The 23335-nt window shown below is 42.1% G+C and overlaps 2 protein-coding genes across 4 annotated transcripts; one reads left to right on the forward strand and one right to left on the reverse strand.

Annotated features, from left to right (window-relative positions):
* Window positions 1-8608, forward strand: msh6 (mutS homolog 6 (E. coli)). Its single transcript, XM_069658188.1, has 10 exons — window positions 1-324; window positions 1023-1228; window positions 1338-1516; window positions 1686-4257; window positions 5610-5893; window positions 6015-6132; window positions 6311-6400; window positions 6527-6681; window positions 8170-8369; window positions 8455-8608. The coding sequence occupies exons 1-10, from the start codon at window positions 62-64 to the stop codon at window positions 8534-8536; spliced, it is 4149 nt and encodes a 1382-aa protein (XP_069514289.1). The 5' UTR covers window positions 1-61; the 3' UTR covers window positions 8537-8608.
* Window positions 8598-23335, reverse strand: fbxo11a (F-box protein 11a). Of its 3 annotated transcripts, none has more exons than XM_069658190.1 (22): window positions 23075-23335; window positions 19665-19789; window positions 19488-19569; window positions 18084-18225; window positions 16786-16915; window positions 16109-16192; window positions 15889-16021; window positions 15691-15797; window positions 15453-15564; window positions 14853-14959; window positions 14552-14689; window positions 14194-14411; window positions 13895-14075; window positions 13637-13759; window positions 13368-13453; window positions 13166-13242; window positions 12253-12396; window positions 11887-11997; window positions 11531-11638; window positions 11330-11438; window positions 11127-11225; window positions 8598-10184 (listed from the first exon to the last, which is right to left on the reverse strand). In XM_069658190.1, exons 1-22 carry the CDS (start codon window positions 23166-23168, stop codon window positions 10055-10057), a joined length of 2640 nt encoding a protein of 879 aa, XP_069514291.1. In that variant the 5' UTR covers window positions 23169-23335; the 3' UTR covers window positions 8598-10054. The 3 variants fall into 3 exon arrangements, 2 of the variants coding, with proteins under 2 accessions (XP_069514291.1, XP_069514290.1); XM_069658189.1 differs by having other exon boundaries at window positions 18084-18228; XR_011307818.1 differs by having other exon boundaries at window positions 10097-10184; window positions 11388-11438; window positions 18084-18228.

Raw genomic sequence — 23335 nt, forward strand, 5'->3', positions numbered from 1 at the left:
TTTAGGACGCTGTCGTTAGCTTAAAAAAAACCCAGTGAATTTTGACATTAAACTTAAAAACATGGCGAAGCAAAGCTCCCTTTTCAATTTCTTCACCAAGTCTCCGCCGCCGGTGTCCAAGCCGAAGCCGAGTCCCTCTCCTGCCGAGGCAGACCTGCCGTCCTCGGTGGAAAAGTCCAACTCCTCTCCGAAAGAACAAGCTAAACAGACCCCTCAACAACAGCCAACCAAGACCAACAAAGTTAAACCGAAAGGTAGCTCAAAGCCTGCTAAAGGAGGATTCAACAAGCTGTTCGGAGACAAGGCCCCAGCAAGCAAGGAAGGGTACGTTAATCGTGTTAATGTTGGGAGCTGTGTAATTGCTGGAGACACGTTTTTGCACAGTTTCACTCTCTGCTGAAGACGTCTGCAAGGCCCCACAAAAATGCACTAGGTCACTCGAACATAACAGTATTTAGTTTGTCGACTCATGAAATCCTACATCTTCTTTTGCAACATTTTTCCTTTTATATTTAGTAACTTCAGGTGTAATTTGTCGTACTTTCCATCTTGCTTGACGCATGACTTCTCCTGCAGAGAATGGTCCATGCTGCAAATTCCTCTAATTTAACAACATGGTATGCAGAGCTTAAATGGTAAACGTACTTATGACTGTAACGTTATTAACTTGAGACAAAGTGGACTGTCATGGACTGACTGAGCTGAACTTATAATATCATAGCATATCCCTCCTCTGCTTTAAACAAATGCATATAGTCAAAAATAAGTCATGAATCACGCAATAATGTACAGCGAACAGCGTTTATCCTGGTCCTACATGTAAATAAAGCGATGATGATAACTTGGACCCCACTTTCTGCTATATACAGAAAAGACATAAAATATACAGACAAAAATAGATATTTTGTCCTATGAAAACACTTCCTATTTCCCCCTCAGCTTAAGTAAAACAAGTGAGTTCATGTCAAAATGTTCATCTCAATATATTGTATGACCTAAATATGTTTTTGTCCTACCTTCAGCAGCACCACATGTTCCTTAAACGCTGGCGCCCTTGTGTGGACAAAACTGGAAGGACACCCCTGGTGGCCGTGCATGGTGGTACCTCAGCCTCTGACTGGACAGCAGATGAGGGGCCGAGGGCGCGCCCAACGTATACATGTCCATTTCTTTGATGAACCCCCTACCAGAGGATGGGTCAGCACCAAATATGTCCGAGAGTACCAAGGTGGACTACAACTACTCCCTTAACAAATGATAATATTTTTAATGCTGTTACTGTAATGTTTTTTGTTCTCATCAATAAATGTCATGACAGTATTTATACTCTTTCACAGGCTCTGACAGCAGTGATGCTAAAACAGGAGGGGTGTTCTTTAGTGGCAAACCTGTGATCCGGCATGCGATGGAGCTCGCTGATGGAGTTATGTTTGACAGCCCTGAGAAAAGATTAAAGATGCCTCTCTGTATGGATCCATCTGATGAGGAAGACGACGAGGAAGATGAAGAAATGGAGGTGACATTCAGATTATATTTGATAAGTATATCGCCAATATATAAGGCCATATAAATCAATTTAAATCTTATCCAGATTATGTGTTTATGTTTCCTAGATTCAGTGTTTATCAGTAACACAGGTTGCAAGTTTTCATTCTTACCTGTCCTCCTTTTGAATTATTTTTCAGCTTGACAAGTCAACATTGACCGATGAAGAGATCACTGATGATGAAGAGCAGAAAAACGAGCACATGAAGTCACCCAAGGTCGCTCAACGATCATCTCGTGCTTCAAAAGAAAAAGGAAATGAGGCCAAGCGCCGTCGCATCATCATAGCCTCAGACAGCGATGGATCAGACGAGGAATTCAAACCAGATCATGCTGCTTCCAGCAGTGAGGATGAGGAGGAAGAAGGCACGGTGAGCAGTGCAGAGGAGGGAGAGGAGAGCGCTCAAGAGTCAGAGGCAGATAGCCCTGTAAAGCCGTTAAAGCGCAAACGTCCTGCAGAAAAGCCTGCTCCTACAAAAGCAAAGACACCTTTAATCCAGGCTAACACACCAAAGCGAGCCCCAGCAGCCGTTACAGCTGACACAAAGTCTCGTCTGTCGGCTTTCTCTGCTCCTGAAAACTTCGAGAGCCAGACAAACGGTTCGGGAGCCAGTGGAGGGGCCACAGTCTGGGATCACGAGAAGCTGGATTGGTTGCAGGAAGGCAGGAGGAAGGACAGTGGAAGACGGAGACAGTCAGAGGACGACTATGATCCCACCAGCTTGTATGTGCCTGAAGACTTTCTGAACAGAAACACTCCCGGGATGCGTCGGTGGTGGCAGCTCAAATCTAAGATGTTCGATACCGTCATTTTCTACAAGGTGGGAAAGTTTTATGAGCTGTACCACATGGACGCCGTGGTCGGAGTAAACGAGCTTGGACTGACGTTCATGAAGGGGACCTGGGCACACTCGGGCTTTCCAGAGATTGGCTTTGGTCGTTTCTCAGACGGACTGGTTCAGAAAGGCTACAAGGTGGCTCGTGTGGAGCAGACAGAGACCCCAGAGATGATGGAAGCACGCTGTAAGTCCATGGCGAAGCCCACAAAGTTTGACAAGGTTGTAAGAAGAGAAGTGTGCCGGATAATCACGAGGGGCACCCAAACATACAGCGTGTTGGACGGTGCTCCCTCTGAGAGCCAGAGCAAGTTCCTGCTGAGTTTAAAGGAAAAGGCTGAGGAGGAAAGCTCCGGGCGCTGCCGCACCTACGGGGTCTCCTTCGTCGACACCTCTGTGGGTTGTTTCCACGTTGGTCAGTTCCCAGACGACCGTCACTGCTCTCGTCTGCGCACCCTGATTGCGCACTTTGCTCCTGCTGAAGTGCTCTTCGAAAAGGGGAACCCATCTGTTGAAACACGCAAAATACTCAAAGCGTCTCTGTCGTCAGCTCTGCAGGAAGGACTGAACGCAGGCACCCAGTTCTGGGACGCCCAGAAGACCCTTAAAACCTTTTCAGAAGAAGATTACTTCAGAGAGGCCGGAAAGGATCAGGGGACAGGGAGCAGTTTCCTTCCTGCTCTTCTAAAAAATATGACCTCTGAGAGTGATTCCCTGGGCCTCACTCCTAAAGAGGGCTACGAGATGGCTCTGTCCGCTCTGGGTGGCTGCATTTTCTACCTGAAGAAATGTCTGGTAGATCAAGAGCTGCTCTCCATGGCCAACTTTGAAGAGTATGTCCCCGTTGATGTTGAGATGGAGAAAGCTGCCGGACCTGCCAGTTTCTTCGCTAAGACTCGTCAGCGGATGGTCCTCGATGGAGTGACTCTGGCCAACTTGGAAATCTTTCAAAACGGCACAGGAGGAACCGAGGGGACGCTGCTGGAGCGCCTGGACACCTGCTCCACCCCATTTGGTAAAAGGCTGTTAAAGCAGTGGCTCTGTGCTCCTCTGTGTAACCCCACATCCATCAGGGACAGACTGGACGCGGTGGAAGATCTGATGGCAGCTCCGGCCCAGGCTTCTGAGGTGTCAGACTTGCTGAAGAAGCTCCCAGATCTGGAGCGTCTTCTGAGTAAGATCCACAGCATTGGTACTCCTCTGAAGGGGCAGGATCACCCCGACAGCAGAGCCGTTCTCTACGAGGAGGTCACCTACAGCAAGCGCAAGATAGCAGACTTCCTCTCAGCTCTGGAAGGCTTCAAGACTATGCAGGAGATCGTTTCAGTCCTTGCTCCAGTTTCAGAGGAGTCTCGGTCCGCATTGCTCCGCCAAGTTGTAACTCTAAAAAGTGAGAAGGAAGGCCTCTTTCCTGACCTCTCTGCTGAACTTAAACGCTGGGAGTCTGCCTTCGACCATCAGAAAGCTCGCACCACCGGTGTCATAACCCCTAAAACTGGCTTTGACCCAGAGTACGACCAGGCTCTGACCGAGATAAAGAGGTGTGAGGGGGATCTGCAGGACTACCTGGACAGACAGAAGAAGAGGCTCGGCTGCAAAAACATGAGCTACTGGGGAACCGGGCGAAACCGCTTCCAGATGGAGGTGCCGGACAGCATCTCGGAGAGGAATATCCCAGAGGAGTACGAGGTGAAGTCCACAAAGAAAGGTTGGAAGCGCTACGTGACGAAGGAGACCGAGCGGCTGTTCTCAGAGCTGCAGGGATACGAGGAGAAGAGAGACGCTGCCCTGAAGGACTGCATGAGGAGGCTCTTCTACAACTTTGACAAGAACTACAAAGACTGGAAGACGGGCGTCGAGTGCATGGCAGTGCTGGGTAACTACATTCTTTATGTTGTTAATCTGCTTTTCTTTTTACAGCATGCGTCCAACAAATCTGTCAGCACATGCATCTAACTTTCTGCAGTGTTGTTCGTCTGGCTCTAAGTTGAGTTTCTTTCGGTGTTTCTGGGGAAAACACCCGTAAGCAGGTGTTTGCTCTGCACACATTTCCTGCAGATGTTACACTTTCATAAAGTGTTTAAGAGGATGATGTTGCACCTGTGTAAGGGCATGCAAATGTTCCGTCTTTGAGTTACTATTCAATCTGAAACTTCTCTCAGTGGTAGGGATGTGCATGTTTTAGATGAACAGAGTACCCACATTTTACTTTAACTTTATATAAACACAATTTGACCTGGCTAATTTACTTTATTGGCGGAATCACAACCAGCAGGAGATATGTTTGTAAGTATTTCAACACACTGAATGAAATGAAATGTGCAGTGCAACCTTTTAGGATTAAACTTTTGTTGTCATAAAACAACCAACTCGGTTGATGATTAACCGTTTATTAAGCACAAGAAGAAAAAACAGCAGAGATAGAACATAACTTAGCTAGCAGTGTTGGCCACCCCGTATTAGAGAAACTTAATACTATGGTCAATAAAAGCACCAGTAATATGCTGTTTGCAAACAACAGCTCCCTCTTGAAAATACTCGGGTATTTTTAATGCTCATGAGTTCATACTAATTAGTTTGAACTCCGTAATCATGCACCTGTTTTCCATCTAGACAGTGAAAGATAATTGCATAGTTTATAACTGATCTCCGGTGCTGTAACATAATGGGCTTTTAATGTGTTTTTCTACCACTGGACCATCCGTCACCCACAGGATACTTTTGGTTGTTTTTATTCAGTTTTAACAAGAGCTGGAAAATGATACAAATCCGCCGATATTACAGCCTGATATCGGCTTTTATCGATATATCTGTAAAGAGATATGTTTTATGATATGCTACGATTTAAAGACTTCTTCAGAATATATGATGCAGAAAACGATGCTCATTATCTGTTTTAATGGAGCACCGTTGGGAATACAAGTGTGCTCGAGCCACAAAAATGTATTTCTCATTTAAAAACAACAAAAGTTGACCAAAGTGTTTTACAAGCAAACATAAAAGCCATCAAAACAACACAATAAGACACTAAGACCAATTTAAAGAAGGAAAATAAACAATAAAAAGCGTTAAGACAAAAAGGAAAGGAAAAAGAACATCAGGAATCAGTGAATTTTTCCAAGAATCGGTATTGGCTCCAAGCTGGGCTCCAGATTTTACAGAGTTGAGTAGAGTAATCATCCCATCATTTCCTCTTTGATTTTACATCTTATGAATGTTTGTTTACAGATGTGCTGCTGGCCTTGTCGCGCTACAGCCAGGGCGGAGACGGGCCGATGACCAGGCCACAGGTGGTGCTCCCTGAGGGCGACGACAAGGTAGCGCCCTTCCTCGACCTCACCGGATCCCGCCACCCTTGTGTCACCAAGACCTTTTTCGGCGACGACTTCATCCCCAATGACGTCTACATCGGCTGCCCAGGAAGCAGCGAAAACGAGGAGGATAACGGTCACGCCTCGTGTGTCCTCGTCACAGGACCGAACATGGGAGGAAAGTCTACTCTCATGAGACAGGTGGGCCGTTAGTAGACGTGCAGTTAACTTTGTAGAGTTTTAGATCTATTAACAGGACAGTGCAACTGTATTTAAAGTCTGTTTGCTCATGCTGACATACTGTGCTGCTCTTTTCCTACAGTGTGGACTCGTGATCATCCTGGCTCAGCTGGGTTGCTACGTTCCTGCAGAGAGTCTGCGCTTCTCCCCGGTCGACAGGGTCTTCACTCGGCTGGGAGCCTCCGATCGTATCATGGCCGGTAACATCATGAGCTTCTGTGTTTTACACTTAAAGCTAGGGCTGTTTATTGGCAACAATCTGGCACCAGAAGTGTCACAATACAGGAAAAATGATTCAATATATTGAGATGCACTGCAGCACTGTAAGTAAAGTGAAACGGTCATTGTATAAAGAGAAAAAACACTTGTCTTCTGTAGGAGAGAGTACCTTCTTCGTGGAGCTCAGTGAGACGGCCAGCATCCTGCACCACGCCACCACACACTCCCTTGTGCTCCTAGATGAATTAGGTAAGTCTCCTTTCTTATAAAGCTTTATTCTTAGCCGTGTGTGTCATGACGATCTCCCCAGCAGAGTTTTGTTCCTGATGTCTCGTGTTTTCATGTTGTTCCCGCTCTGCTGTGAACTGTTTGCAGGAAGGGGCACAGCCACATATGACGGCACAGCGATTGCCAGCGCTGTTGTGAAGGAGCTTGCTGAGAAGATCTGCTGCCGTACGCTCTTCTCCACACATTACCACTCCCTGGTGGAGGACTACGCCAACAACCCTGCTGTGAGGCTGGGCCACATGGTGAGTACGGCAAAGCAGGGCACACAAAATACTGCACTGTACAGGAAAAGTGCACAGAACAGTTCAAAATGTAAAGTTTAAAAGCAGACTTAAGAGTTAAATTTCTTGTAAACAACATAGTTTTTTATATGTTACACTCCTCGTTGCTCTTCAGTTGTTAAGACCTTCACCTCAGTTCCCCACACCTGGACTTACCGTAAAGTTTGGTGTATAAGACGCACTTTCAATACATCTTTTTTCATCTTAAAAGTGGGCTGTGTCCTTCATACTGGTGCGGCCAGTATACCAGTATATAAATGCATGAGGTATTTTATTGTTACAGTATTTTACCCAGACGATGGCGCTATGATCTCGCTAAAGCTTCATCAAGGACATGCAGCATTATGATCACCAGTGCAGCCGTCATCCTAACAACAATCAATGTTACCGTAGGCTGAGCTCAACTACCAGATAAGATAAGATAATCCTTTATTGATCCCCAGGGGGAAATTCAGGAAAGATTCATGCATTGTCGGCAGGATCATTGTGCTACCACATCAGTAGCTAGCAAGATTGCAAACTCGACATGGCGAAAATAATCGGTAGGCTATAATTTGTGTGTTTTGAATGTATTTCAAACGAAAATACATTCAAATAGTGTTTAAATAATACGTTTTTATTAATAAATAGCTATAGAGAACCTTTGTTACCCCCAAAAACAGACCGGTCTGCTGCAATTTATATTCCAGATTTTACAGTACTTGTCCTCATTGCTCTTAAGTTGTTTCTACGTTACAGTTTAGTTACTGCTAGTTAAACGTTTGATACAGGAAATTTTCATTTGAAGGTTTGAGAGGTTTAGAGGTTGTGTATATTTCACACAAATCAGTTGTTTCCTCGAGGTATTAATTTGCAGAGAGACAGAAACGTTTAATATCGTTCCCTCAAACTCGCACAACATAAACCACATCTTTGTATTTTGAAGTGCTCTCAGACATTTTCCAACCAGTTATTAAACTTGTGGAAACATTTTACAAGATTCAGGGTCTTTTAATGTTGAGCGAGGCGGCTTATTTTTCTGTATGTAAACCTGAGATTCTTTGTCATCGTCTTGCCGGTTATCTGCCGATAAGCACAGCTCTGGGTCTCCTTTCCTCGCTCTCTTCAAGTCTTATTAACACCTGCTAACTTTGCTGCCTTTGCTGCTCAAAGAAGACACATAATAGAGTATAAATTCAGCAGTTTGTGGGCACATGTACAGCTGCTTCCCTTGTAACCTCATTGTGGGCGGTCCTCTTGACACAACCTGTAACTACGGTTCCTATTACTTCAGTATTATGGTGCAAAAAAGTTGAGAGAATTTTGGATTTTTTTGTGCACTTTTTAAGGATAATTTTGGTAATTGCCTGTTGATTATTAATCAGTGTTGCTCTGCAGTGTAGGTAAGTATTCAGTATAATTTACAGTACCCTCTTATAAAGTATTATCTCCCCGTTTTGTTCATTTCAGGCGTGCATGGTGGAGAACGAATGCGAGGATCCGAGTCAAGAGACCATCACGTTCCTCTACAAATTCATCTCCGGTGCTTGTCCGAAGAGTTACGGCTTCAACGCCGCTCGACTCGCCAGCCTGCCTGAGGAGGTCATCCAATCAGGACACAGGAAGGCGCGGGAGTTTGAGAGGAGCACCATCAGCCTCCGACTCTTCAAGTACGTATAAACATATACCACAGCAGCGACGTCCACAAAGAGGATTTGAGCTTAGTATTGACAAATGTTTCGTCTCATCTTGCAGGAAGCTGTGCCAGTTTGCTGAAGACGCCACACAGGGAAACACACACTTTTCTTCACTTGTTCAGATGCTGAACAGCCTGTAGTTTGTACACACGCTTTGTTTCTGCTGATTTTGTTTCCTCAGCACTTGAAAAAACACTACTGTTATGATCTAATAAAGTTTATTTTTAAAAAATGACAATGTTTCATCTAGGAAATTAAACCCTTTTAATTCACGCTAGCGCCTACATAACGGTTATTGAATACTTCACAATATATTAAGTCTAGATGTTATGATACATGCATACATTTCAGTCTGTATGAGAACCCACAATCACCAGTACACATGAATGGGGAGGAAGGGGGCGGGGCAATGAAACCATATAGTGCTGTATATAGATACTTGTCTCAGCTTCAGTAGAGTAAAAAGCCTTTGTAAATTCTCCAGCAACATTGGCAAACAAAGAAAAACACATCAAAAAGATCTGTGCTTTCACAAGAGTCGTTTCTGTTTTTTTCCTTGGACATAAAAAAGGTAATTTTCCAAACAGGTACCCCAACCACAAATGTGTCATTCTACGGTAAATAAGAGAATATCATGGGTTTAACTTCGCCCCTTTATTGTAATAAAAAATGCTTAACTTTGCCGAACAACTTTCAGTCTCTCTTTGAAGTCGGGTCTTACATGAAGTCAAATACGAACAGAAAATATGCATAGATTATGTAAAAAAAACACTGAAATATCACTGACTGTAAAACACACATTTATGATGCTACTCCAAAGAGAAAAAGCAAAACAAGTCTTGTGAAATCACAATTCAGCATCTATTATTTTCTATATTGCAAAAATGTAAATGAGCCAACACTGCTGGAGAAGGTTTTTAGTGTTTCCTCTCTTTTCTCTGATCTCTTTCACAGAAAGAAGTTAGATACTGCGACATGTATAATTACAGCAATTCTAGGGTATAATAACCAAAAGAATTTAAACACATTTAATAAAATAAAGACATTCAAGTACAGTAAGATTTTTGCATGAAAATACAAAACTACACAAAAAGCATTAAAATCAAATCTCAACAGTTTCTCGAGGGAAAAAAAAAAAGCTGAAGTGCTAGGTCGTCTTTCCCGTACTTCTCGTACGAGCACGTCTGTTGCCCAGTGATGGAAGCATTGTTGAATTTCGGGGCTTTTGCCTCCACATGAATAAAGTTTTGCCTCTTCTGACTGAGCGTCTGTCGGCGATGGGTCTGTACATGACTGCGGGATCCTCCACGCCTTAAAAGCAGGTGAGCCTCGGCGGCTTTGTGTCCGTCTCTCACCGGTTCTCGCTTCACCAAACCAACACACCCACAAACCCTGAGTCAGCTGCTCTTCCTGCTACGTCCGACCGATGTCATCTTTTTTTTTTTTTGTCAAATAATCGAAGAAAAAGAAAAAGCGAGGCATCCTTAATCACCTTTTTTTTTTCTCTAAATGTCTTCTTTTTAGCATATCCACGTCTTTTTAAAGTCACTGTATATGCTCTGTGAAAAGTGAATCTGTATTTGAGTTTGGGTTTCTTCCTCCACTGCACAACGTAAAGTGTCTCATGTCCGTTACTGCAGAAGCACAGACTCTGGAGCTCAGTTGTGCTGCAGCGTGTTGGACTCTATAGGAGGAGCCGAATCATACAGAGTGTCCGTGTCGTGAGTCGGCTCTCCAGCTAACGTGCAAGGGTTCGACAGCGTCCCTGCCCCACAGTCACAGAAAAACCTGCAAGAGGAGACAATTGTTTAGTTAGACTCCCATAAAGGCACAATATATTTCTATACATGTAGGCATCAGTTCTTCCTTTCATACTCTTGTTTATGTAGCAACACACATGCGAAGTGTAAAGAACAGTTCAGACCAAAAATTCACAACAAGACGAGTTAAAACTTGCAATGCCCTGGTCCAACACTTTCTGCTACCTGCAAGTTTACTCCAATGCAAAGAGAGGAAACGGTGTCTGTGTCACCTCTATTTTATTTGTAAAGGGACCATGCGCAATATTAAACATAAATGTTGCCATTTAAAGAATTGTACCAGAGTTAGGGAGCGTATATATGTAGCCTACATTAAAGAGCTGCAGGTCTGTGTATATTTAACCAAGGCCGGCGCTGAGCTACACCTACAGAGGCAGGATGAAGCGTGCACTTCGTCTAGATTTAAAAGAGTGTTACCTTCCTGCAGGGTTGTGTGCAGGTGTGGCTTTGTCTAAATGTGTTATAGAGAGTAGCAGATGTGAAACAATCAGAAAATAAACTCTATGTCTCTGACTCGCTGCTTTCTCCATCAGGTCATGAGCTTGCTTCACCACCGCTGCTCTCCTTTCACTCACTGACGCGGGAGGACTCTAAATGTTGCTTTACAAACAGCAACTGACAAATCCTGGTCAATTTACAAATATGGTTTGTGTCAAGAGGGAAGCTGTAATTCAAACTAATCGAGCTGAGCTGAACATGATGTGCCTTTTGTTCTAAAATCAGCCAGGGAACACTTCAGTCACAGTCGTGCTGACGTTGACCAGTTTGAATATTATGCAACTTTTTAAAACACTTTTGTCTCGTCGCAAATCTTTGGTCTGAACCGGGAGGGAGGGACAGAGTGTTGTATTCGCTGTTTACATGCAAGTCAGATCATTTGTTTGCAGTAATATGAGTCACTGACACTGACCTATCATGTCTGATGAACTCCACGTCGTGTCCCTGGTGACACTTCTTGATGCAGTTCACACAGATGGCGTTGCGGTCTGTTGTGTTACAGGTGTGACACCTGTGGGAATAAAAAACAAAAGAGCGTTTGTTTAAGATCCCGAAACAGACAAACAGCTGAGGATCCTTCAGTCACCTTGATTGGGAGCGTAAACATTAAATTACCTGTAAAAATCGTGCATTGGGTAGCTGGTGTAACTTGAAATCTTGTACAGGCACTGACCTCTGCTCACAGCCTTTTCAATGGCATCTTGATTGTTCATTATTTTATTATCTGGAAGAAACAGAGAAAGGAGAAAATGGTTATCTAAAGCTCACTGACATTTAGGTTTAAGAAAATGTGTCAAAATCATTGTGAGTGAGCACCTTTCATCGTAACGTTGACACCAGATGCAAGAAACAATCCTCCAAAGCGATTGTTGAAGATCTGATTGCCCTCAAGAGTCGCTGTGGCGTGATTGGTGATCTCAATACCTGAAAAAAAAAACATCACTTACTTCATATTACAGATACAGATCACAGACATATTCATAAACATTTAAACAACGATGGATTATAGCTCATGCTTAAAGGAGCAATCCGCCCCTGGAAAAACGGATAGCGGAAAAGCGGATAGCGTCCTCCAAAGGCACAGAGCGAAATTGCATTTTTTTCTACCATAACGACATTAGCTCCCTATAATAGCATGATAGGACTGAGGTTGGTCCTTTAATGTAACTCACCTGCCGCGAAGCCGTCAAATATCCTGTTTTTCCGCAGGACGGGGTGACTGTTGGTGCTGATGAGGACTCCTGCTTGGGCGTTTCTGAAGATGTCGTTTTCCTCTAACAAACCTGAAGACAGACAACAGACATTAAACCATCAACACACCTCTAGTGTGAAAATAAACTGTTGAGATACTTCAGAGCTGGGGGTCTCCAACCCTGCTCCTGGACAGCTGCCTTCCTGCATGTTTTAGGTTTCTCGTTATCAACCAACTCAAGTGTCTCAGGAGAAACCTAAAACATGCAGGAAGGCAGCTGTCCAGGAGCAGGGTTGGAGACCCCTGGTTTAGAGATACACAGTGCAAGTTGATGTTGATTAATTACCTCTTCCTCCGTTGAATATACAGATGCCACCGTCCCTCCCGTCGTGGATCTTATTCCTCCGCAGAGTGGGGTTACTGTCCGTCTTGATCCAAACTCCTGCCATAGCATTGTCAAAGATCTCATTGTCCTCGATGAAGCCTAAGCCTGGAAACACAAATATTCTGGTTTTATTATAAGGTCAACAGGGAGGAAATTATGTCATGCTCATCAAACTGTATATTAGCGATGAGGCTCCAGACAGTGTCAATTGACCCGTCGCTAAGTCCCGCCCCCCTTGGTTACTGCTGCTACGCCTGTCAAGCTTTCATTCCAGCATGTAAATATTATGGTGTTTTTCAACTATAACAGTTAGAGATGTTCCGAGGGAAATAATAGCACATTTCTGGAAAAACAGTTCCCAAATATCAGAGAGAAGTCGACAGAAAGGACGACATTTGAAAGCTTCATCCAGAATATGATTTGTCAGTGGAGTGTTGAGAATGAAGAAGACATAAAAATGGAGGTAGAAGCTCGCCGGCCCCGATGCAAGCAGCAGGCACTCCACGATAATCCATGTTCAGGACAATCAGAGGAACAGCAATGTTCTTGCACAGCAGGGTGAGTCAATATATTGTTTTATTTTAAGCTAACGTTTAGGTATGACTCCCTATAACTTTCATTATCTAATATGATTTAGCCCATTGCTAGCAAAACTAAATTATCCCACTTTTTCATTTTGTTTAAAGTGCATCATTTCTCCTTATTCTGAAAGCTTGACAGGCCTCCCGCGCCTAGTTACGGTTGCTAACGTAGGATTGGACAGTGGCCGTTGAAGGGAGGGGCTTAGCGAAGGGTCAATTAGAAAAGAAAACAATCTTTCAGAAATAAAGGCAATCTGAAGAAGAAAAATAAAGCAGGAACCTCTGCTTCTCACCTGAGTTGTAAACTAAAATGCCTCCGTTCTGACCCCCCCAGATCTTGTTCCGCCTGATCTTGGGATTGCTGCCAGTTCTGTCAAAAAGGACACACAAAGGGACGGTTAATCCACTGCTTTTAACACATTAAAAACACCCCTTGAGAAAAATATGGTTAACATTTTAGTGCATATTCCTTTATAATTGTCATTTTCCACCAACCTTATTTGAACTCCAGAGTACATGTGATTGTAGATATCATTGTCCTCCAGCACCCCATGTCCGTTGTCATAGAAATAGACCCCAACCTGTGAAAAGGACGGAGCCAGTTTTATTCTCTTATTCCCGATATTAAAATGCACATTCCAAAATATCTTTTAATATAAGCCGGCATCAGATCAGATAACAGGATACATCTCATCAACGTGCATATTGGACTCATGAGTTTGTCTCTTTTCATTTATTCCTCATTGTTAAACTCGTAACCTTACCTGCTTCCCGCTGTGTATCCTGTTCCTCCGCAGCACTGGCGTACTGCCCGTCGTCACCCACACGCCTGCCAGCGTGTTGCTGTACACCTCGTTCTCCTCTATGACGCCCTGTCCTTTTTCATGCTGTGGAATAAAAAGTATATATATATAAATCCCTGCTATGTTAACAAATGTCAGCATAAGGAAGTTCCAAGTGTACTGTCTTTGTTAAAGAAGATAGTGTCACAGGTTTTAACACCGTGTTTTGAATATATTTACCACATAAATGCCGCCGTGCTGGCCGTCGTGGATCTTGTTGTGTCTGACGATAGGGCAGCTGTTCGTCCTGATCTGGATTCCTGCCAGGGCGTTACCGTAGATGTCGTTTCCTTCAATGAGGCCTCGGCCGTCACCGAAGATGTAAACACCCCCTTGGTTGCCGTTAAAAATGGCATTGCCCCTGCATTTGGACAAAGGGACGCATATTAACACATAATACAACTGAGCTTGGATCTGTGTCAAGTTTGATATCTTTTGAGTACGTTAAATTTAGAATTTAATATCCAGGCAACACCGACCTTATTGTGGGGTCACTGTTGGAGGTGATCCAAACCCCGGCAAAGTTATTTGCATAGATCTTGTTTTCGATGAACTGGCCTCTGCCCTTTTCGTGCACATAGATGCCCCCCGTCTGACCGTGATGGATCTCACAACGAACCACTGTTGGATTGGCGTACGCCTTCACCTCGAAGCCGGCTATACGGTTCCTATGGATGTTACAGCTCTCAAAGTAACCCTGGAAGAAGGTGGGGAAGTACAAAATTACTTCATGTGACAAAGCAGTGACATAACTTCCTGTTACAGCATTTAAGAAAAATGACTGTAACCTAGTAAAGAGATTTTAGAACAAAAAATAGGAAGAGGTTTGTGTCTTACCATGCCGTGGTCGAATGTGAAAACGCCCACGTCTCTGCCGTGGTGGATGTGATTACGTCTGATGATGGGGTTGCCGTGGTTCTTCACCCAGATCCCAGCCAGAGCGTTGTTGGAGATCTCATTGTCTTCGTAGATTCCCTGAGCAATGAAAAATGTCGTTTTATTTAGTCAAACTATTATTTAACTTTACATATCAAATATTTAACTTCATATCAAATGGTTGTCCTCGACTGGGACTAGACCTACAGTACGCTAAAACAGATGCTGACACATGACTTCATGGGTGACAGTTGTGTATTACCTGTGCATGGTCCGTGATGTACAGACCAACGTTTTCACAGTCACTAATGTTGCAGTGCTTGATTGTTGGACAAGCACCCTGGCCGCTGACGCACACTGCTGACCCCACTGAAACAAGAAGAAAGGAGATGCATTAGTGCACCAACGTCTGTCAGAATATACAACAAAAACAATCTCTGCCCTAACAAAGAGAAACCTATGTATACTCAAACATGTCAGCTGATCAGAGCAAAGACAACCCACAGTGGGCTGTGTGTCTTGCAGCACAGTGGAAGGACAGAAGTTACATGAGCCCAAGTGAATCAAGCATTTCGTTACAGTAAAAACATCAACCATTTAAATAGCAATGCACCAGATGCAAGCCCACCTGGCTTCAAGAGGGATTGGGAGATCACACTGGAACCAGTCCGATTCTCCTGTCTGCCTTACTTTGTACTTTATGCACGGTTTAACGGGGGTTGGAAAGCCCTCAATTCACTTGACCCATGCACTAAAGATCGCGCTAGGAACCGACATTCAGTCAGACATAAACTCTTCTCTCTCATGACTCCTTTGAAGGATTGGGAAACACTGAATAAGACCAAATGAGGAGCAGAATTACCTGTACACGTGCTGCGTATGATGCAGTGGTCGATGATGGGGCTGCAGTTGACTGTAATCTCCAAGCAGTGGTGTGCGTTGTGGTGCTGAGCGGATTTATCGTCAGGATTAAACTGCAACAGAGGCAAAACAGGGTTAATGTAACTGACATGCATAAGAACCATTTAAGAAACATCTAAAAAAGATGGATGCACTCCACACAAGGCGATATAAAGCCATAAAACAAGAAGGAAACTCACCCTAATAGTCATGTATCCAACGTAAGCGTCTTCTGAGCCCTCCATAAAGACAAATGTAGAGTCTCTGGTGTTCTCAATGATGACTTTCTCTGCTACTTTTCCAGGAGCTACAAAACGATCAGAAAGGTAAAATAAATTAGAGATGAGGCTAAACAAACACACAATGAATGTGTAACCACGACTTTAGACAAAACTTACCAGCTCCGATCATTGTGATGGGCGACTCGATGTAGATCCATTCATCCGTGTAGATACCAGAGTGGACGAATATCAGGCCGTCAAAGTGAGGCTCCTGACCGCCTCCGAGGGCATCCTCGATGGTGTCATAGTACTGAAGAAAACATCAAGACAGGTTAAGCACTGAAGCATTTAAGTAACGAGAAAAAAACTAAATAAATGTTGGAAAAATGTCACTTACAAACATGTTATCTCTCCCTTTGTATCTGGCAGGATTACTGTAGAAGTGCTCTGCAAAGCCTGGCTTCACGTGCGCTCCTTTATACTGTAAAGAAATTGTCACAATTATTAACAGAATAATTAACATTTAAATATTTCAAGCAACAAGGACACTGAATTATGAACAATATGGCAAAAAAGCAACGACTAGAAAAATGCCAGAGATATTTCTGTCTCAGAAAACAATCCTGAAGGTCAATACATCGCAAAGGAATAAAATTTAAACACATCGTTCTCTTCTTGTAAACCCTGCACAATGAATGTCACCATTACAGCCTGTGGTGTTGCCCTTTTACATGACATTCACTTTCAGCACATGAGGGGATTCAAACCTTTAAAACTATTGATGTAAAGATTAAAAGAAAGCAGTGTGGGTCTGGTTTATGCCTCCTTAACACCACCTTTTAAAGTTGATTACATAGCGTATCATAATTCACTGTATGTAGAAGCAACTTAGACTTTATAGTTCATCCCCAACAAAGCTCAACTTTCATATAAATGTTCCCATTACAGATATCTACCATAAAGGCCACTATAACCTTAAACAGCAGTGTAAATGTTCCGACAGCTGTGCGTCTGTGTTTTCTTTGCTTCATAATAAAATCAAATGAATCACTGAGTCCACACGAGGTTTCATACCAGCTGCTGAAAACTCTCCTTCCACGGGTTTGGCTGATCGTACTCTTCTGGGTTTATCTGGTAGAACTTCCCTGCCTCGGGGTGCATCATGGGTCGTGTGTATTCGAACACTTCCATGTACAGCCTCTTCCTGAAAAACAAAACACAACAACAATTTAACATTGACATACTCCAGAAGATTTTTGTACAATCGCCTCAGGAAGACGACATGCTTTGTGATTTCATATGTGATGGGTGACTTCAGAGTGAGACAAAAAAAGGTCTTGAACCGCAAGAGTTCTACAATATACCAATTAAAAATGGCTCAATATTGTGATAATTGAATTCTTAATTAAACGTAAAGATTTGGCACTTTTGGTTTAATTGTAAATGAAAAGTCGAGGGCACAGAACTGTTTGTTTGACGAGAAAATCAATGTAAGATTTTTCTTTGGGCTCTGGATGATAATAATAAGCTTTTTTCACACCTTTTTGACATTTAATTGGCCAAATAATTAGTTGATTTATCAGAAAAGTAGTAGGCAGATTAATCCTTTACAAATTTAACTTTTCTTGCAGCCCTAATGTACAGAGAGCTGCATTGGCACTGAGGACTACAGCAACCATTTTACAATACGGGTTATTTTGATATATTAAGATTCAAACAATTTATTCAAAGCTGAATCTAGTTTTGGTTTAACATCCGTTTTAGTTTTATTTGTTTCTAATCACAGCAGACAACAAGTACACATCCCGTTTGATTCTTAACTCTTAATTCAGCTTAGAATTTTATGCAACCACTTCATATCAGATGTACAACCCAAAAAGTGCAGCTTTGAAGGCATTATCAAGCTGCAATGGAACTAAAGCAACTACCAAACTGAAACCATCTTTTCAGGCCATAGAACCCAAACTTTTGAATGCTTTGCCCACATCCTCACGGTTTGCTGAATCTGTTGATATCTTCAAACGTCAGTTAAACACATACCTGTCTAAACAGACATTTGGCTAATCAACCTATTGTTAATGTACTGTGTATTTTATTATTTGCTGTATCTGGCGTTGATGTTTTAAACCCTGTACGATTTTATTTGTCTGGCTTATATGGCCATCGTATCATGTTTTATATCTCTGTGCTGTAGGTGATGTCAATGTAAAGCACTTTGTGACCCATGTTTGTGAAAAGCGCTGTATAAATAAACTTTACTTACTATTATAAAGCTGCAGTTAAAGCATTAACTAAACACAGAAAAAAGGAACACAACTAATAACACAGCCCACTAGCCTAGATGAAATGTTCCCAACACCAAAGAGTCTCACCAGAGGATGGGGTCATTGGCGAGCTCACTGAAGCGTTTGCACACACACGCTGCGCGGCACAGGTCCTGCTCCAACAGGTACGAGAAGATCTTCAGCACCACCTCGTCTGGAAGCTTCTCCTGCAAATACTGCTCTGCTGGAGCTGCTGGGAGGAGGAAGGGCGGGGAGTTAGAATGCAGTGTTTTTAAAGGAGAGGGCTTTAGGAGGTGTGAGACATCAACAGATGTGCAAGCAAGATCACGGGAGGAACCAAAACTATGTCTTGAGTCACAGTAGCAACACAAATATGCAGAAATTAGGCTCCTTGAAATTAGGCTGACAGTATATAAATTCATGGGACATTGTTCTGACTTTAAGAACTGGAAAGTGTTATGATTAGTTTGTTCATCATATATTAACAATAAAAGTAGCAGATGTTTGCTTTAACTTTGAAGTAACACGATTAATTGTGAAGGGGAATATCATACTTTATATTCGGAATCATTTTGCTTCTAAAGAGACCACACAGAGTAAAGATCCAGCTGCAGATTGTTTTTAGTAATCACACATTGTAGCGATTATTCCAACGATTAATCAAGAAATCGGACAAGAAAAACGTTTGCATTTCTAAAGAGCGTAGTACATATAGGCTTGTTGAGTTGAACATGGTGCAGCTGTCTGCATGAAGTTATCCATACAGCTCTGGGATTTACTGACTGAGGCATAAAGTTATTGTTGAAACATAAACGTATTGTGTGACAGTTGATATCTCGGTGCAAAACACAGAGCACTGTACACACTTTTTAAAGATTAAACGAGGCTTTGGTGCAAAAAAGTTGCCTTATTAATTTTTAATCAAGGTATTCAAGTTCCTCGAAGAATAAGAGCTTCCGTGTGCTCATAACCAGGAGACCTTTAACTTTGACACCACAAAGCCAGAACCAAATGCCATCTAACGAGGCAAACATCTATTTCTGATGCTTTGGCTAAAGCTGCACTGTACGAGAAAGACTGCATGTGCCTCCTCAAGGCTTTACAAATGATGTTTTTAAAGAGATGATCTGAACTCTTGGCATGTGGGTGATGCTATTACATAACTTCTTTTCCTTGGTTGTAATCCAAGAACTTGACTTGAAGCAAAGAGTACATCTGGTGCTCTCATTATAATAATGAAAGTGAAACTTACATTTCTAACCATTTACAGTGAAACTGATGAATTCACAACTTTCACACGAGAGAAATGTGACACTTTACTGCCTACTACAGGAGTGACTAACTGTATATTTTGCCCTTTTTCACAATCCAATGAGTCAACACACTGTTGTCATTAAACTTAAGTAGAAGTAATTAATCTGAAGCATTACTGAAATTACGCCTCATAAACACAGTGATGAAAGCACCTTTGTGGAAGGTGTTTTTCATTACCTGGTAAATCTTGACATTTTCCCGAAACTCTGGGGCGTTTAGGTCGGTGTCCAAAGTTTTCTGTGGTTGAAGTGGAAGCACCCTGTGGATTTAAAAAAAGGCAGAGAAGACAATTAAAATCAAATCTCTTTTAGTCTTCTAGACATTTATCTGTCTTTTTCTTCCTGGTGATTATACCTCCATGTTTGTCTTTGTCGGACACACTGTTCTCTTGGGTAGAGACTTTCTTCTAAGTTGGTAGGGACTATTCTGAGCTCCTGGACCGGATTCTTCTGCGACCATATCTGCAGGAACGTCCTCATCTGCAAACAGCGGAAATAGAAGAGATTTACTTAAAATGCTTCAAATTACTTCAATCCAGAAAATGTCAATATGCAGATGCATGATCTTGCACTGTCAGTTATCCCAAATTGTAGGAACTTTGACTAAAAAATACACATCACATTGTTGATAAAATATTAAATCCTGTGGATCCATGAAGCATGTGTAGGTTCTTCTGCAATCATGTATGTTAACTTCCCTGTTTGATTCATAGCCTTGGTAGAAACAGACATACAATATAAACTTTTAACCTAAAGTTCATAATAGATTAGTAGAATTTATATACACTTTTAAGTAACAAGTAATATGGTATAATAACAGATTACCAGAAGCAATAAGCTAATTATTTACACACCGTAAAACCCAGAAAATACAAAAACATATTTGTTCATTACCCGCTCTGTAAGCTACAAATTGATTCCAGATCCTATCATGAGGGGATTCAATCAAGAGGACAACAAAACGACCACAGCATCAACCCTGAGCTAGACCAGACATCTATTTATAATGCTATTCACCACGGCATGATGAGTTGATCGCTACCCCAGATGGGAGATGCAAACTCCCCGCTTGTTGCTCTGGTTGCAAGGATGCTTTCCCCCGGCTACTCTCCCAGTAACCACTACAAACACTGTCTGTGTGACACACTGGGCGAGTAAAAGTAGCCTTTCTGTGGTTGTAAACTGACATAATGTGTAGGTTCTACTGTCTTGTTTGACTAAAACAAATACATTTAAGACCTGGGATGTCAATATTACAGCACGTACAGACCGTGTCTAATGTAAATTGAACACGCCGTCTTAAATGTTGATTTAAAATTACAATAGAGCTATACGGGGACATCTGAATGGCAGTCACATACATGTTTTATGATGTGAAATTGGCAAAGATACTTTTCGAGCTCTGTCATCAACTGTTTTTTCTTTAATGTCAACTTAAAACAATATCAGAACCATGCTGTTGACATCAGGACGGAAGATAAGGACTTAATAAAGTAATTGTAACAGGGAGAAGAACTCAAGAGACCTGATATTTCATCTATCAGGATAAGCATGAATGTTTAAAGGTGACATATTTTAGCTATGCAATAAATTTTCTATTATTCTAATGTGTTTTTGAATCACGTTGGTAAAGTTTGTTTCATTTCAAAAATTGTATACATATTGTATTGTATTTTAATCGGATTATTTTTCGGCGCCTCTCCTTTCTCCTGAAACGAACAAGCGGTTTTGCCATTCAAAGGTTAGACCTTAGCCACGATTGGCTGAGAGTATTTGAAATGTCCATGTAGCCCCTTCCCCACATGTGCGATCCTACACATTGCACTGTCGCTACAAAGTTGTAGAAAACATTGCTGCTCTAGGATCGGTTATTCTGCCTTATATGTATGAGCCAGAATCACCAGAAGGTTTCGGAAAGGTAAGTTGAAATCTTGACAACAACTTGACTACAAGCTAGTGCAAGAAGGCAGCCTGAGGAGAATGAAGATGAATGACAAATGGTCAAATTCAGCGAAAGCAAGATTCTACATAGAAACCTGCAGCTGCTCTGAACTGCCCATTTTAGAGGTGACCTTTTTAAACATGTAATTCTGAAAAAACACAGAATTTTGCAAATTTCACTTGTAATAATCGACCCCTTTAAATAATTGACAGTAAATAGTTTTATTACCCTTAGTTTGACCAGGTACTGTGGCTCCTCCTTTCTTTCAGTGTGAATGTGATGTTTATATTTTTGTATGTGCGTATACATGTATATCTGTGTTTATGATGTAGTTAGGGAGGTTCATTTGCTTTTACAGTACTGGTAACAACAAGACACATCCCTAATGTTAGTATGTCAATGTACCCAGTAGGTATGAGAGACATTTATAAAAATTAAATAAATAAAAATTAGATATTGATAATATATTGCCTTTGTTAATCAATTTGTCATATATAGCAAGCGAAGAGTTAGCCCTCTGCTATTGCCATTCAATTGATGCTGTGAGGTTCATCATCACTACATGTCACTGGCCAACATAATAACGTTGAATCCGATTTTAAAAATCACCAATAATGTTACTGATCAGTGTCCCCATATTGACTGGATCTCTTGTACTTGCTTCAGCTATCAGCACCCAAGCTAATGTTTACTTTGAAAAATTACAGCCACTTTTCGATTTGTTACATTACACCATCTGTTGTCACACAACGTTACTGTAGCAAGAGGCAAATATAATGGTATTAATAACAATAATGGCGTTACTATATTTATAAAGAGAATTATGTCGACGTATTGGCATTTGAATGTTTCAGAGGGAATAAAGGCTGGGGCTTTTTAAAAAGAAAAAACGCCAGCACGCAGATAGCTAGCAAGACATGCTAACTCTGCATTCATGTGATGTCGGAATAATCGGAAAACTGAACTTCCGACTGGGAAAATTTACATGAAGGCTCTTTCAAGTTGGAACAACAACTGGAAAAGTCGAAGAATGTATGCCATTTTATGAAGATACTTGGTTAGATGAAAGGAAACGTTGGCGCTGATTGTCAAAACCTTTTGATCAATTCAAGTTATGCTAATCCATTTTGGCTCATTTGTCAGTTGTTATATGGTATAAGGTAGTAACCGTCAGTTGCTGTCCACGTAGATTTACCTGATTTAGTTCTGAACAATAACATGCAATACATGTAGTTTATATTATTTAAGTGTTGTTTCCAAAATATGACTAAAGGCTCGTCTAAACACGGCGAAAATCGGAAGAATGCCTTGCTTGGGAACTCCGAGCATCTGAGCAGCACTTAAATGCAGCATAATAATAACAGCTAGCACATGCTAGGTTCAGTTAGCATGCTACCATAACTGGCAAACCCACTTTGTGTACCCTTCCTTGCGTTTGTCACCCATGAACCAAGCAAAATTTGTCTATGGCTTGTCATTTTCACCATTAATATTACGTTAGCGAACAAAAACACAAAATTCTACGGGGATATGAGGTCAGACAAGCAAAAGACAGGCCGACTCGGGGCAAAAACCAAGCAAAACAAAGCGCGGCCTAAATGCTAAGTGCTAACACAAAAGCATCGGTGTTTCCTGACTGCGCAGCGACACTTGAACACTGCTGTAAGCGCCCCACTGTTTTATCACAGCGTTTCCCTAATGTACGCACTAATTTCATCACAAACAACAAATAAATCCGTCAAATCATATGACACACTTCAACCCTAAAGTAAGCTGTTTGACAAGCCGTTCAGGAATGCTAACGCTAGCGTAGCTATCATTACCTCTTTCCTGGTGGTTCCTCTCCGGCTGCACCGGGCGCGGCCTCGACACTCGCCTGGGTCTTCTGCTAACGTTACTTGCTCTGACGGAGTTCATTTGGGGTGTTGGTAATCTTGAAGAAACGTCGAAGCCTTCACAGCAGAAGAGGCGACTCCAGGCTCATCATCTAGGTATTTTTGCTCAGCATTGCACGGTCTGCCATCTTTTGCCGTTTCTCCTGAAAAACGTATCGCTGTGTGTTATTCCCGTTCCCCTGCACTGGT

Source organism: Semicossyphus pulcher, unplaced genomic scaffold, assembly GCF_022749685.1.
Source record: "Semicossyphus pulcher isolate SPU_LCO1_2020_fin unplaced genomic scaffold, fSemPul1.0.p SCAF_12, whole genome shotgun sequence".
NCBI classification, from domain to species: Eukaryota; Metazoa; Chordata; class Actinopteri; order Labriformes; family Labridae; genus Semicossyphus; species Semicossyphus pulcher.